The 13,384-nt window shown below is 42.0% G+C and overlaps 1 protein-coding gene across 1 annotated transcript in view; it reads left to right on the forward strand.

Annotated features, from left to right (window-relative positions):
• Positions 1-5,044: 5,044 nt before the first annotated feature.
• Positions 5,045-13,384, forward strand: part of ADAM17 (ADAM metallopeptidase domain 17) — a gene marked incomplete at both ends in the record, with an annotated part of 35,052 nt that continues 26,712 nt past the window's right edge. Inside the window, one exon of the mRNA XM_081997251.1 lies at positions 5,045-5,141. Coding sequence (XP_081853377.1) covers positions 5,045-5,141 — 97 coding nt within the window. The remainder of the gene's footprint in view (positions 5,142-13,384) is intronic.

A 13,384-nucleotide genomic window follows, 5' to 3' on the forward strand; every position in this document is an offset into this window, starting at 1 on the left:
ATATTGTAGTAATAGCAGATTTCAAAATTAGCACAGCGGGTAATTCAGTCCAGTTGCAGTGTACTAGTGTAGTCTTGGAAGACCACAGAAGGCCATAGAATTTCCCTGTAGTCAGAAAATAAGGGAATAGGTAGATTTCAGAGTTGTAGCCAAGTTTCTGCCTTGATGACTAGGTAGGGGAAATAGCTGAAAAAGCCTATGAATGCTGTAAACTACTGGATTATTAATGTGGAATGCTATTATACATATTTAGAAAGTGACAACAGGCCAAGTAGCACTAAGTGAGGGTGAGGTCTCTGGAGTAATGAAAAGCTGTATGGGGAAAAAACCACATCTTTGGAGATAAAAGAGAGAAGACTAAGTCAGATGACTTGGCGACAGCCAGCCATTGAAGAGAACAGATGAGAAAATAAAAAGGTGAGGAAGAGAAGAATTTTAGAAACTTCTATGTTTTTTTCTTGAACAGTACAGAACTGGTATGCCACAGGAGTCCAGATCTCATTTGTCAGAACAGTCTCAGTCAGCAAGAGGGAGAAGACTTAACCTCAGCAACAAGATCTAAGTATATCAGTCTTCTTGTCCTTAACACTTGCAGATATGTTCTTGCTATTAGGCCCCATGTTCCCTGGTATTAAACAAACACAAAGCCCTCCTTGTGTTACACAAACATTAATGATGTTTTGCTGTTGTTTTTTTCCCATGTTTTGGAGGTTATTTTACTTTGAGAAACTCCCAAATGCTTTTAAGGAAATTTTTTGCAGATGAACATGAAAGTGGAAGAGACTTATGAACACATTCATTCCATCCTCCTCCCAAAGGAAGAATACTCCTTGTAAGACACTGCACTTCCCAGGGCTTTGCCCAACTCAGATTCAAAAGCCACAAGTAATAGGGGTCCCAATAATTCCCATGGGAAAATATGCAGCTTTACCCAACCTACCGTCTCCCACATGGGTGGAGCTCTGCTTATCTCTTTAGCTCAGAACGAAGATCAGGCCTTTTTCCTCGGGGCATCATTTACTATTCAAACATATACAAAACAAAGGTAATCCTGCATTCTCCTCCAGGGCCTGCCACAAACTCTACCTTCCTTTCTAAGCGAATTATTAAACTGTATATTTTAGGAATCACTCCGGTTAGTGGGATAACCTCTTTTATCAAATACTTGTTCTTAAAGGAAGTCTTCTTCTGAACAGGGTTAGCTGTCCAGTTAGCTGTCTCTGCACTTCCTAGCTTTTATTATTAACAGAAGAAACCACATTTTTACTGGCTATATATATATGCAATTCTTTTGTTTCTTTTTTTATTCAGTGTGCTGTACTTGTGCTATTCCTCATCAAAACACATTACATGCTGTAACCCATTCATTTCTGATCATATCCTATGTATTGATCATATTCTTGTTTAGGCCCTAATCACAATAATAAAATGGCTCAAATTCCTTAATGGGGGGAGAGAAGAATGCATTTTTATCATTACTGGGTATCACACACTCACAAAATGCTGTTGTACTGGACACAAGATTGTATGTTTGCGTAAATAAATTTTAAAAAAAGAATCACACCCAGACATGCCGTCAAACTAACCTACTGATACAAAATAAATTATTGTTATTAACACAGAATAAACAATATTGCTAAATCAATTACACTTTTCCTAATTACTATTTACTGTTTTGCTATTATATATTTGCTAAACACCTTAATCTAACAATCCCATTGTGATGGGCTCCGTCAAAACACAAATCACAAACAGTTTATAACCATAAAAATATTTACAAGCAACCAACTTTTATTGTTAAGGTGTCCTTGTGAGATAAGAAGTAAATGGAAGAAACAAACATATTCAATGTGAAAATTCAAGTGATAACAGAAAAAGAAACCTCTTACCTGGCTTTCTGTGTCTTGTTTTGACAAGTTACAAAATAGTGAGAAATAAAAAAGTCCAGCCATCAATAAAAAAATGGATCTGTACTGGGACCTCTGCGGTTCAATATATGGTCTGAAAACAGGGCTAAATATCGTAGAATCACAGAACAGTTTGGGTTGGAAGGGACCTTTAAAGGTCACCTAGTTCAATTCCCTGCAGTGAGCAACTAGATCAGGTTGCTCAGGGCCCCATCCAACCTGACCTGGAATGTTTCTAGGGATGGAGCATCTACCACCTCTCTGGGCAACCTGTGAGAGTGTTTCATCACCCATCACGAAAAATTTCCTCCTTATATCTAGTCTGAGATAGTTTGAAGATAAAACAAAACTATTCCAAAAAGCTCCATCTAAAGTTGATTCTAGGAGTTGCAGAAAGAACCTGCAATATTAAATGATAACTGATAAAATGGCAAATGAAAATTGCTGTTTATAAATGCCAAGGATAACCTTCACCAAATACTCATAACGATGAGTGCTTGTTTAGTTGTTACTACTTTGGAATGAGATCTTGAAAAGCTGGTGGAGTATCAAGTCCCTGAAATCTCAGCTCTACTCAGCGGAGATCAAAAAATAGGAAAGTCACTAAAATTACGACATGAGCAGAGGAAAAGGTTATATTATATACTTCAGAACAGGTATACTATACCTTAAAAAATTGAGAAAAAGGTAACTAGAATAAGAAGAATTATGAAATAATTTCACACAAGGGAAGACTAACCGAAATAAGACTTTTCATTTGGGGGAAAAAGCCTCAGAAGGTTACACAAAACTCATGAATGGCATCAAAGGAAAGAGCTATAAAAGGTATAAAACTCAACAATAAATCCTTTTCAAGAGGATTTGAGAGGATTTCAATAATCTTAGTGTACAAAGTGCCAGGAGCTTGCTGGGTTTGAAACCCACCAACTGAACGGGGTACAAAAGCAGCACTTGAAGATGATAAGGCTAATGGCATAGTGGAAAATCTAAGAGAACTTCCCGTGTTTGTGTTCCTCTGCTGGAACATTTCATCATTGGTCTTCTTTTCGATCTCTTTCAAACTGAAATGTTGACTTGAAAAGAGGTTCATGAATTAAGACTAGACAAAATGAACAGTAACAGATTCTCAACAGATTCTCTCTGTCCATCCAAGAAACTCCAGGATGCAATAACTGAAATTCTAACTGTGGTATAAATTCTTACTTAAAACCTTCTTGGCATCTAAGGAGTGGATCGTATCAAATGTTACATTATTTTTAAAAAAATGTTTCTAGGGGAAAGCTTGAGAACTACTGGTCATTAAAAATGACACCCGTTCTGCACAGATTTGTAGCAACTAGAATTAGTGCATACATGGACAGATATGATTTACTACGGAAAGGTCAACATGGGTTTTTTCAACATTGCTTTTGCAAAGAGAAGTCTTGTGTATAAACGGTATGACATTTTCTGAAGGTGTCAGCAAGCACTTGGATAAGAGGGATTAGAGAGGTACAGTTTGCTGAGATTTCTGAAAGACTTTCAACACTTTTTTGCCAAAGGCTCTTAAGGAGACTAAGCAACCATGGCATAAGACACAAGATCCCTTGCATGGATTAAAATGGTGGTTAAAAGACTAAGAGCAAATGGTCAGTTTTCACAGTGAAAGGAAGTCACTAATGTACCTTCACACCTCTGTACTTATTAATAAATAATTTGAATGAGGAGGTGAGGAGTGATCAGACAAAGTTTGCTCATGATATCATGTTATTCATGGAAGGAAACAAAAGGGGTGGCTGAGAACAATTGCACAAAGACCTTTCAATAGTCGGGGTTCAATTACCCACACTCATGCTCTACGATCTGGGAGACATCTTAATGGTTCTGGTAGAGGACCTGGAAACCCATGCCCTTCTGAAGCCTTGGTAAGACACTCTGTGTCATCTGAAATAGCACTAGACACCTAGATACAGACAACTGAACTGAGCCTTCAGTGACTGCCAGTAAAACGGCAGATGATCACGAATACAGATAGATGCAAAGTGATGCCCAGGGGGAAAACACAGTTCTACATTACATGTAGAAAAACAGTGTCTGAACTAACCATTACATTTCAGGAGTGAGATCTTGGAAATGTTATTTGTAGGACAATGTCAGCTCAGTGCAGATCAACAGCACATTGAATGTTAGAAGTATTTACGAACAATATTGAGAACAAGATAGGGAATATAGTTACGCCACTTTCAGGTTAACTAATGAACAGTATGGCAAAAAGCAGGATGGGTGATGGTGGGGGTTTTTCTTCATTTTTGCTGAGTACATCACTTGCAATTGCCTTTGCTAGAGGCATCTGCAAACAGGTAAGACATCAAGCTAATTCCGCAAAACATTAACTGGCACACTACGGCACAGCTGCAACCGAAGTATCTTTTCCAATGTTTTTATCGCAATAAGGTGGGCTGTTTGTAAACAGTTGACTGACAGATCCATCACTCATTATTTGTACCTACTGCCACAATTCTCAGTCGTACTAAGAAAATTGCACAAAACCTAGTGAAATCATCTAGTAAAGTAACTTGCACGGACTGAGAGAAAGCAATCTGCTGTGAGTTGCCAACATAACTGTATGAAACACTGCTATGCGCTGGAGTGGCTGGGCTGCATCCCGAGCTCACCCCAAACAGGGGCTGCAGAAACACGGAGCCCCCTCCCTTTCCGGGGGGCAGACAGGAGGCCTGTTCCCCCAGCGGGAGACCGGTAAGGGCGCCGTGGCGAGGACGTCTCGAGAAACCGAGCGCCCTTGGGGCGAGAAACGCTGCACTCAGTGCCTCACACCCTCACAGCAGCCGCAGTGACGCCTCCCACGTCGCACCGAGGGCGAGCTACCCCCACAGCCGCCCCGGAGGCCCCAGAGCCCGCTCCTTCGCTGGCCTCCCCTCAGTGCCCGCCCCCGACGCCTAAGATGGCGGCCCCGCCTGCATCCATAATGCTCCGCGGGCAGCCGCCGCGCTTCCGGTTGCGGGCCCAGGAAGGTGGCGGGCCGGGCACGGTGCGAGCAGTGGGTGAAGTTTCCCCGACCGGATGTGAACGAACGAGCGGACGGACGGACTGGACGGACGGACTGGATGGAGGGAGCAGGAGGGAACCGCGCCCGGACCATGAGACTCCGACTGTGGCTGGTCCCTGCCCTGGTGTTGCTGTGGGGGCCGGGCGGGCTGGAGGCGCTGGGGCGCCTGCCGCGCCGGCAGCGCTACGGTATGGGGCAGGGCGGGACTACGGCGGCCGCGGGAGGGGTCGTGAGAGAGAGACCATTGCTGCGTGGCGGGGGGAGAGGGGCACACTCGCCTCTGCCATGGGGTAGCGATGGGGTGTGGGGCGGGGAGAGACCACTGCGGAGGGGCGAGGGGGCTCCCAGCTACCGAAAGGTAGCACTGGAGTGAGGGAGAGACCACTGAGGGGTGTGTGTAAGGGAATTAGGGAGAGACCACTGCTGCGGGGTGGGGGGAGGAGAGGGGCACACCTGTCTCTGCCAGAGGGTAATGGTGGGGTGATGTGTAGGGTGGGGGAGAGACCACCCCGATGGGGCGTGGTGGGGGCACACCCACCTCTGCCAAGGGGTAGCAGTTGGGGGGGAATGGGGAGAGGGGCGTGGGACAGGGCCAGTGCTGTGGGGCACGGGAAGGAGCTGAGGATGCTGTGGCCTGGCTGAGCACCCACCTGAAGGTTGGTTCATGGTGGTGGGCAAGGCCATGGCCTGCTCCTCTGCCTGCCTCCACTGGCTGGGTGGGTGTGCGCTGGGGCTCAGGGGTCCCTGGAGACCGTGTAGGCCTCGTCTCATCCTGCTGTGGTGGTGGTCCCCCTTTAGCTGAAGGCAGCGCTGATGGGGGAGTGTTTGTTTGGGCGTCATTGCTGTCTGCCAAGGGAGTGATGAGACCACTTTATCTTCATGCTCAAGGTCTGCTAAAGAGTTTTCCTCACAGGAGTTTGCGTTATATTAAGGCAGGATAATGATATACATGGTTTCCCTTCATAGTTCTGGTTGGAGAGTCACTGTTGCAGAGAGAGCCTGAAGCTATTTGAGCTGAATGTGACTTCCAGAAAAGCTTAACGCGGAGGAGGACCGTTGCTTTATTTAACTTATGTAAACTTATTTTTGCATCTAAACTTTTAATTTGGAGTGAAGAAGTTGCAAACTTCTGTTTGATAAGCAAAAGCTTATCACTGAAATGGCAGGTGAGCTCTTGCGAGAGGCAGCAGTCATCCCTTACCCAGTCAGATATCGTGTCTTCAGCTGGCGTGGCCAATGTTGACTGCTTGAAGTCCCCTTTCTTTGCTTAGATCTCTTGGTAAGTTTCCCGACAGGCATCCAGGCTGCGTCTCTGTCCCCCTTTCCTGCACCTGAGGTGGACTTGTAGTTCTATGGAGACATCAGCAAATAGTGAACGTAGTAAGCTGGGAAGGATAGGGTTCAGTGGTGGATGCTCCAAGGAAGTGTAACAGAAACGGAACAAACACAACATGTCCTTTCCACGTCAGGCAGGTCAGGGAGCGCCTCAAACAGCAGTTGCATCTTGGGCTGTCAGATTTTCATGCCTTCTAAAAGACCTATCTGCTATGAATTTGTGTAATCTTTATCTAATACCTTTTGTATTCTTGGCCTCTGTACCACCATGCCTGGACTATGAACTCTTCAATTTTATGAAATACTGCATGGAGAAAAAAAATCCTTTCTTCTATTTCTAATCTTTGATTATTTCTATCGTCAGAAATGGTGAATATGGAAAAATTACTGATTTTCTTCACACAGTCTAGTGACTTACAGACCTATGTAATTTTCTTCTTTGTAATCTCTCTTTTTGAGTGGGAAAATCTTAGTCTATATAATAAGTCTAAGTAAGGGGAAAAATCACGACTTTATTGGTCTTTGTTACTTTTGTCTATACGCTTTCTATTCGATTTTTTTGAGATGTATCACCAGGACTGCAAGGCGGTATTTGTGACACAAAGATACCAGGGATTTATAGTGATGAATGCTTTTGGTTTTGTTTTCTTAGTGTTTTTTTGGCCTTTTTTGTTGTTTAGTAGTCACTCCAAGATCTCTTTTTTTGTTTGTTTGTCTTTGAGTGATAATAACTATGCTGAAATACTTTGCTGCATAGATACAGTGAGAATTTCTTTTCCTCATGTGTTATTTCATACATTCACACACTGAATTTCATCAAATGTTTTGTTCTGTCATTCAGTAAACTAACCATATGAAAGCATTTTGTGAGGGAACTTGAAAAATCCAGGTGTGCTCTGTTAACTGTGTTATGTTCATGCACACACTTCATTCTTTCAGAATGCTAATATAAATATATATGAAGCACTATGTCCCTAGTATCTTATTTAGCCACAGGTCTAGTAATTCATGGTTTGTTGTTATTACCTATTGTCAGCTAGGGACATTGAGTGTGTTTGTTGATTAGGCCCCTAGATGGTACCTGGAGTGGAAATTGGTCCTGCACTTACCACCCTTCAGCCTGCCTGCATCAAGACCTGTGGTGTCATACTTGCATACCACGATTAGTGGTTGACTGGTTTAATTTTTTTTCAGTGCTGTATAACTCGTGGGTTAATACATTCATGTCTGGTTGACTTATTGCTCATTTTCTTGGCTTGTTCTAAAGCCCCTTTTCTTGAGTCTTGGAGGGAGGTCTTTAGATTCATCCTAGCCAGGCAAGCTTGCGGAGATCTTTTTAGTCTCCTCTGCAGTGAATGCTAAGGTTCTTACTTTTTTTCTTCTCTCACTTTTTGGTACTGGCCCTTAGCATTCATTCTTGGGGTTGTCTTTGCAGCTTACTTGTTTTTACAAGCCCCTTCAGTTATTTAGCTAGGTGGTTTCTTTTGATATAATAAATGCTATTTCAAGTATTAACTTTATGCCTTTTACAAGCTGCTCTTGAAAATACTTTTGCCTACTTCACTGTGGTTTTATGTTCATCTTTTACTGGAATTCTGTTGTCCTCATCTTACACACAGCGTGGCTTTCTGAAATATCTTCTTTTCCTTCTAATAACTTCAACTTTGCTATTTTGAGAGCTCTGTTTAACCACAGAGCTTTGAGTTTTGTGAACTGAAATCAGGTTTCTGGTGAGCAGTATCTTTAAGGAAGTTTCAAGGATTACCATTTTGTGATTTCTGTTAAGAACTTTCTTGCTTTTTTCTCTAGAAGTTTAGTTTTTCAGGACGGAAAAAAAAATTAATCAGTGAAAAATAGAATCTGACAAAGAATAGAATGAGTAGATAAAAAGACATGGGTCATTTCCCAGCATTTTTCAGCTGAAGAAATCTTAGGGTGTGGTGCTGCAGCAGTCTAAACTGATCTAAATTGGGACTGCCACAATCCTGGCCTCATCTTTCTGATCCCTTCCCCATTCCTGTGAGCACATTCATGGAGCGAAGCTGCCTGGAAGCTAATTGTTTGGGGTTTTTTTGGTAGTGGGTAGGGTATCTGCGTTCGGGTGTTTTCTCTTTGTGGAGTCCGCTCCCTGCGCTAGCTTGCACAGTGTGACTGTCCAAGTACGTGCCCGGTGTGTTGGGGCTGATAGGGGCTGTGCTCAAGGTGAGGGATAAGGGAAGGGTGGTATCCACCTCAGTTTGTTGCCTTTAGATGATCTGGAAGTGATGCTCTTTTTAATAATCTTGACAGCAGGGATTAACTTCAGGGAGAAGTGTGACTCTACTAGTCAATATAATGACTGTTATTGTAGTTTTGCCTCTGAAAAATTAATGTCAAGTCTTTTAAAATTTTTCTTTCTGTTGTCGTTTATCTCTGAAGATAACCTTTTATAACTATTAAATATTAATGCTGTTTGTCTTGGAGCTGAGACATGTCTGAATGATAACAGAACTTAATGTACCTGAAAAGAATAGCAGTGCAAATACCCAGCTTCAGTGCTGTTGAACGTATTACTGAATATATCGAAAGAACCGCTGGAATCTGTTTTTGCAACAGATGCAAAGATGCACGGTGGTATTAGTAGTGTGCTGCCACCAAGCAGCACGTATCCAGGATTGCCCAGAATAGAGTCTATATGTAAAACTCTATCTTACTGTACTGTTAATCTGTTTTGAATGAGATCTTTTTACCAAACTTAGGCGGGGAACTAAAAGAAATAAGATAGCTGTTCTTGTCCTGGGCAGGTGATATTCTTTGAATCACTCACTGGCTTTTTTTGCCTCCTATATTGCACTAGTAAAATCTGAGTCAGGTAATCTTGGCTTGAATTTTTTTTTCTCCACACTGCTCAAATACCACGCAGAACTCAAAATGAACTGCATGAGCTAAAGAAATGACCCATTATAAATTGTTTGGTACAAACCTACATAATGCACATAAAAAAAATTTACAAGTTGATGGATGAAAAAAACCCAAATGATAGTGCTGTTGATGAATAAACTGGGAGAACTGCGTGATACAGAGGGCAGCATAAAATCATTCACAGTCAGTGTTGAATTCTGCTTCACACTTGGTCTGACAAACTCAGGAAGTCCGTAAGGCCAGGAGTGTAACCAGCTGCTGAAGAGTTAAGGGGTTGGAAGTTTAGCTCGGTGTCAAGAGTGTGCAGTGAGATAATTAGTGACAAAAACCTTATGCAAGATTAAACTTCGTCCTTCTGGACTGAAGCATCTGTTGGAGAGTAAGGCAAGACCTAGGTAAGGGCCAAATGGATAATTTCCCTACTGTAGTCTGCCATTTTTGTTAGTTTCTTATTGCATTTTAATATCTTTGAAGCAAGATGACTGTTTTGGATTGAGCTGAAGGCTGGGTGTGTATCTCGCCATGCACCACATGGAGGAGAATCGAAGAACACACAGCCCAATAGCAGTATTTTGCAGCGTGTGGTACCTGCCTGGGATGCTGTGGGATTACTTCAAAGTTGTTGCAGGAATTTGTAGATGCAGTGTTTCCATAGGTGATATCACAGGTTAAGTAATGAAGATACAGTCTTCTGTTATACTTTGTCTCCACATAGGCAGCAAATGCTTCATGTAGATGTGGCTTTATTGAATGCAAAGTATGAATGTGATTTTTGTGTTGTGGATTGGCAGTCTGTTCTATAGAGGTACTTAATGTCAAGGTTTTAAAGAAAAACCTGAGAAAAGTACTTTTGTTCATGTGAATTGTTCAATGTTTCCATTTCCAACTAAAAAAAAAAAAGAAAATGTGATAAAAGTGTAATTCCTAAGAGAAGTACTCAAAGTCAACAAAGTGAAGAATGTGAACACTAGATTAAATTCTAAGTGTTAAGAACGACCCTTAACTATTGCAAGATTTTTGTAATGGGAACATAATCAAGTTCTCGGTGTGAGTTTGGTTTTCAGTAGTGCCAATTTGGTCTGACGTCTAAGCAGCCAAAAAGTAAAATTCTTGTTTGCATTTAAGATTTGGGGTGGGTTTATTCTCCTTTCCCACCAGTAAAAACTGGCAGCTTCACTGCTGCTGTTCATTGCTGATAGCAGCAGTGACTCATCTCAGTTTCACACTTCTACTCTGGAATTTTTTTGTGTGTGTGCAGGAGCCTCAGTGTGGCATTCTGCTCTGCAGCTGGAAGAGCTGAGTGAAGGAAGCGCAGCCAGCCAGCTCTTCAGCGCGGACTTCTTCTGATTGCACTCTATTGTTACTCCAGGATTTAATTATGTGTTATCTTTGGGGTAGAAATTTATATTTAACTTCTCTTACAAACAGGTTTATTTCCCTGCCCCAGCTTTTTTATAAACTGCAGGAGTCTGAGTTTGCCTGTTTCCTGGACTGATCAAAGGAACTCCTTTGCTGTGTGTAATAAAAGGTTAACCAAGAGACAGGTTTCTTTAACAAAGAGCAGTATATCCTGCTGTCCTGTACTACAGATTTCGTATGCCACACTTGAACTTGCTTGTTTTGGGGATATCCTGCAACCCTCTCAATGGTTGTGATGGTCTTCCTGATGTCTTTTATTCTTGCAGATGTATGAGACTGTACTGCCCATATTTTTGTCAGTCATGCTCTGCATGTCTTCACAATATCCATCCTTGTCTTCCTGTGCTGCTCTTAATATGCATTATTTGTACCTTTTTTTCTTGCTTGGTACTTGCATTTTTAACCTATGTAAGTGCATGGACTGGGGGGTGAGAAGAGGGCTCTGTTGTGCACCTATAGCTGCCACCCGCTCCATGTTGATCAGTAATTACTGAAGTGTTGAACACGAACAAGGTATCTCCCTTGCTTTCCTTGGTTTCCTTTCTCACCTTTTCAGATTGTTACTGAAATTGTTAAGGTCTGCTCCTCAGTACCTGTGACATGCCTTGAATTTTGGAAGGTCATGTCTGAGTGAGTCCAAAGTTTTATCCACAAGGAGAAGAGCTGCTATCAGATGGGGAGAAGGGGCTGGTCTCTTGAATGTAGCCCAAGCAGTAATTATTCTCTACTTATAATCAGCTCCAATCAAACTTACTTTGTGACACAGCAGGATTTTGTGGTGTGATATCTAAGCACAGTAGTGAGGCTGACAGTTTTTGGAGAGCCAGACAAATGATCTGCTTCCAGAGAACACTACATTCTGTGACTTGGCTGTTCTTGTCTGCAGGATATATGAAGGCATGTGATTTGGGGGTTTTTGGGTTTGGGGTGGGGTTTTTTTGATCATTGTGTCAATATGATGCTGTTCTGGTTTAAGATGAGACAGCTGTATTGCCCTTGTTTCACTTCGACTATGAGAATGTTAATTCAGTGGGCTTCCTTATTTTTTATAATGTGAATATTTGAGCAGGGTATTGCTTTCCTCCCCCCCCAAAAAAGTGCTTTCTGCTTTCACTAATAGTGAAAGACTGAGTTACTAAATCAAGTAGATCCAACAGATAAATTTTGTTCCTCTTTGGTCCCTATTTAAGATGTGTTAAGGAGAAAATTTGCAAGGTTGGAAACATGTGAGGTAACATGTAGGAACCATTGTATTCAGCTGTATTCAAAACCACCATAAATAGCAGTTAATTATCTGTATGGCTTCTGTTAAACAGAATTTGCACCCTTGAGGAAATATTCACACTGTCCAGAAACAGATGTCTATTTTTACCTACAGTAAAAACTTTGGAGTAGTATAAGGGTGCAGCAATATGAACAAGTTTTTCCTGAGATGAGCTAAAGGGTGTTCTGTAATTTATTAGCTTTTCCATGGTATCCATCTCTGGGCACTTCTGAATGTGTGATAAGTAAGTGGTAAGTTTACTGTGAGTAACTGCAGGAAAAGTACACTGTGGAGTAGCTGGTAGATGGTAAACTGTCAGCCTATCTTACCTCCCTGTGCAAGGTCTTTGTAACCGTACCCCGAGGCTTTGTCTGCGCTGCACTGGTGACTAACTGAATTTGGGCACCTCGTTTTCTCACGTGGTTTAGCAAGTTTAGTGCAGTTGGGATCAAGTCAAAAACATGCCTTTTAAAACATTCAGCAATGCTGATCTTGCTGGCCACTCTTACTAACAGGTTTGTCTAGAAATGTGTTTAAACAGGCTGTAAACCTTTATCCTGTTATGGTTTATAAGCAGGCTGGCATACATTCGGTTCTTGCTTTGAACCAGTTTCTCACACAAGTTTTCTATTCATGTGTGCTCATTGAGCGAAATAGTAGCCGTTCTTTGGTGGAAACAAGTAAACACGATTTATCTAGACTGTTAAAAGCATGGGCCGTTTTGCATGGCATAAGTGTTTCAATTCACTTTGTTTTCTGTCTTTGGCTCTGGTACCAGATGTACTGGAGCAAGATGTAACAGCATGTGTAGTGAGCTATTATGGAACAGCTTTCCCACAGCTGGATGTTCTCAATGCATCATCTTCATCAACAGTCTCCTAAAAGTAGTGTAAACTGTTAAGAGAGGGTACCCATGAACATTTAAGCATGACTGCGTCACCTCCTACCTGGTGAAGACTGTTTGTGTGCTCAGTTGAGGTATTAATGTATTGGCCTTCTCCATTAGCACTCCTGGGAGTGGTGCTCCAGTCAAATGATCCCACTGCATCGCAGCTGGTAACCGGCTGTTACCACAAACACGAGGGCAGCTGTTTTATGTAGAGTGATGGGAGACTTGCTTTAGCTCATATGGCTAAGGTTGGAAAGACTCCAGTCTGTTTCCTGGTCCAAATTCTGACTGAAGCTGTGAATTATATCTGAAGTGACTATATTTGGTTACTTTAATTAAAACATTTTTATGTACAAAGAGGACCATAATTTGAAGAATAATAAATAATAACAATAAAGAACATGGAGCCCTTCAACCATTCAGTCACTCCCCAGCAGAATCAGAAAAATTGTTGCTAGTTAGCTGCTCACAAGCTTTTGTTAAGCATTTGATACCCATTGTAAATCAGCTTGAGATCAGTACCCGTGTTGTAGTCAATGACTGCCACACAAAATAGAGGCTGGAACTCTTTTTTCAGACTTAGAGGTGCCAAGGGTTTAACAGCCACACAGCAAACTCCTCCC

This window comes from Phaethon aethereus (assembly GCF_964289735.1).
Source record: "Phaethon aethereus genome assembly, chromosome: 3".
NCBI lineage: Eukaryota > Metazoa > Chordata > Aves > Phaethontiformes > Phaethontidae > Phaethon > Phaethon aethereus.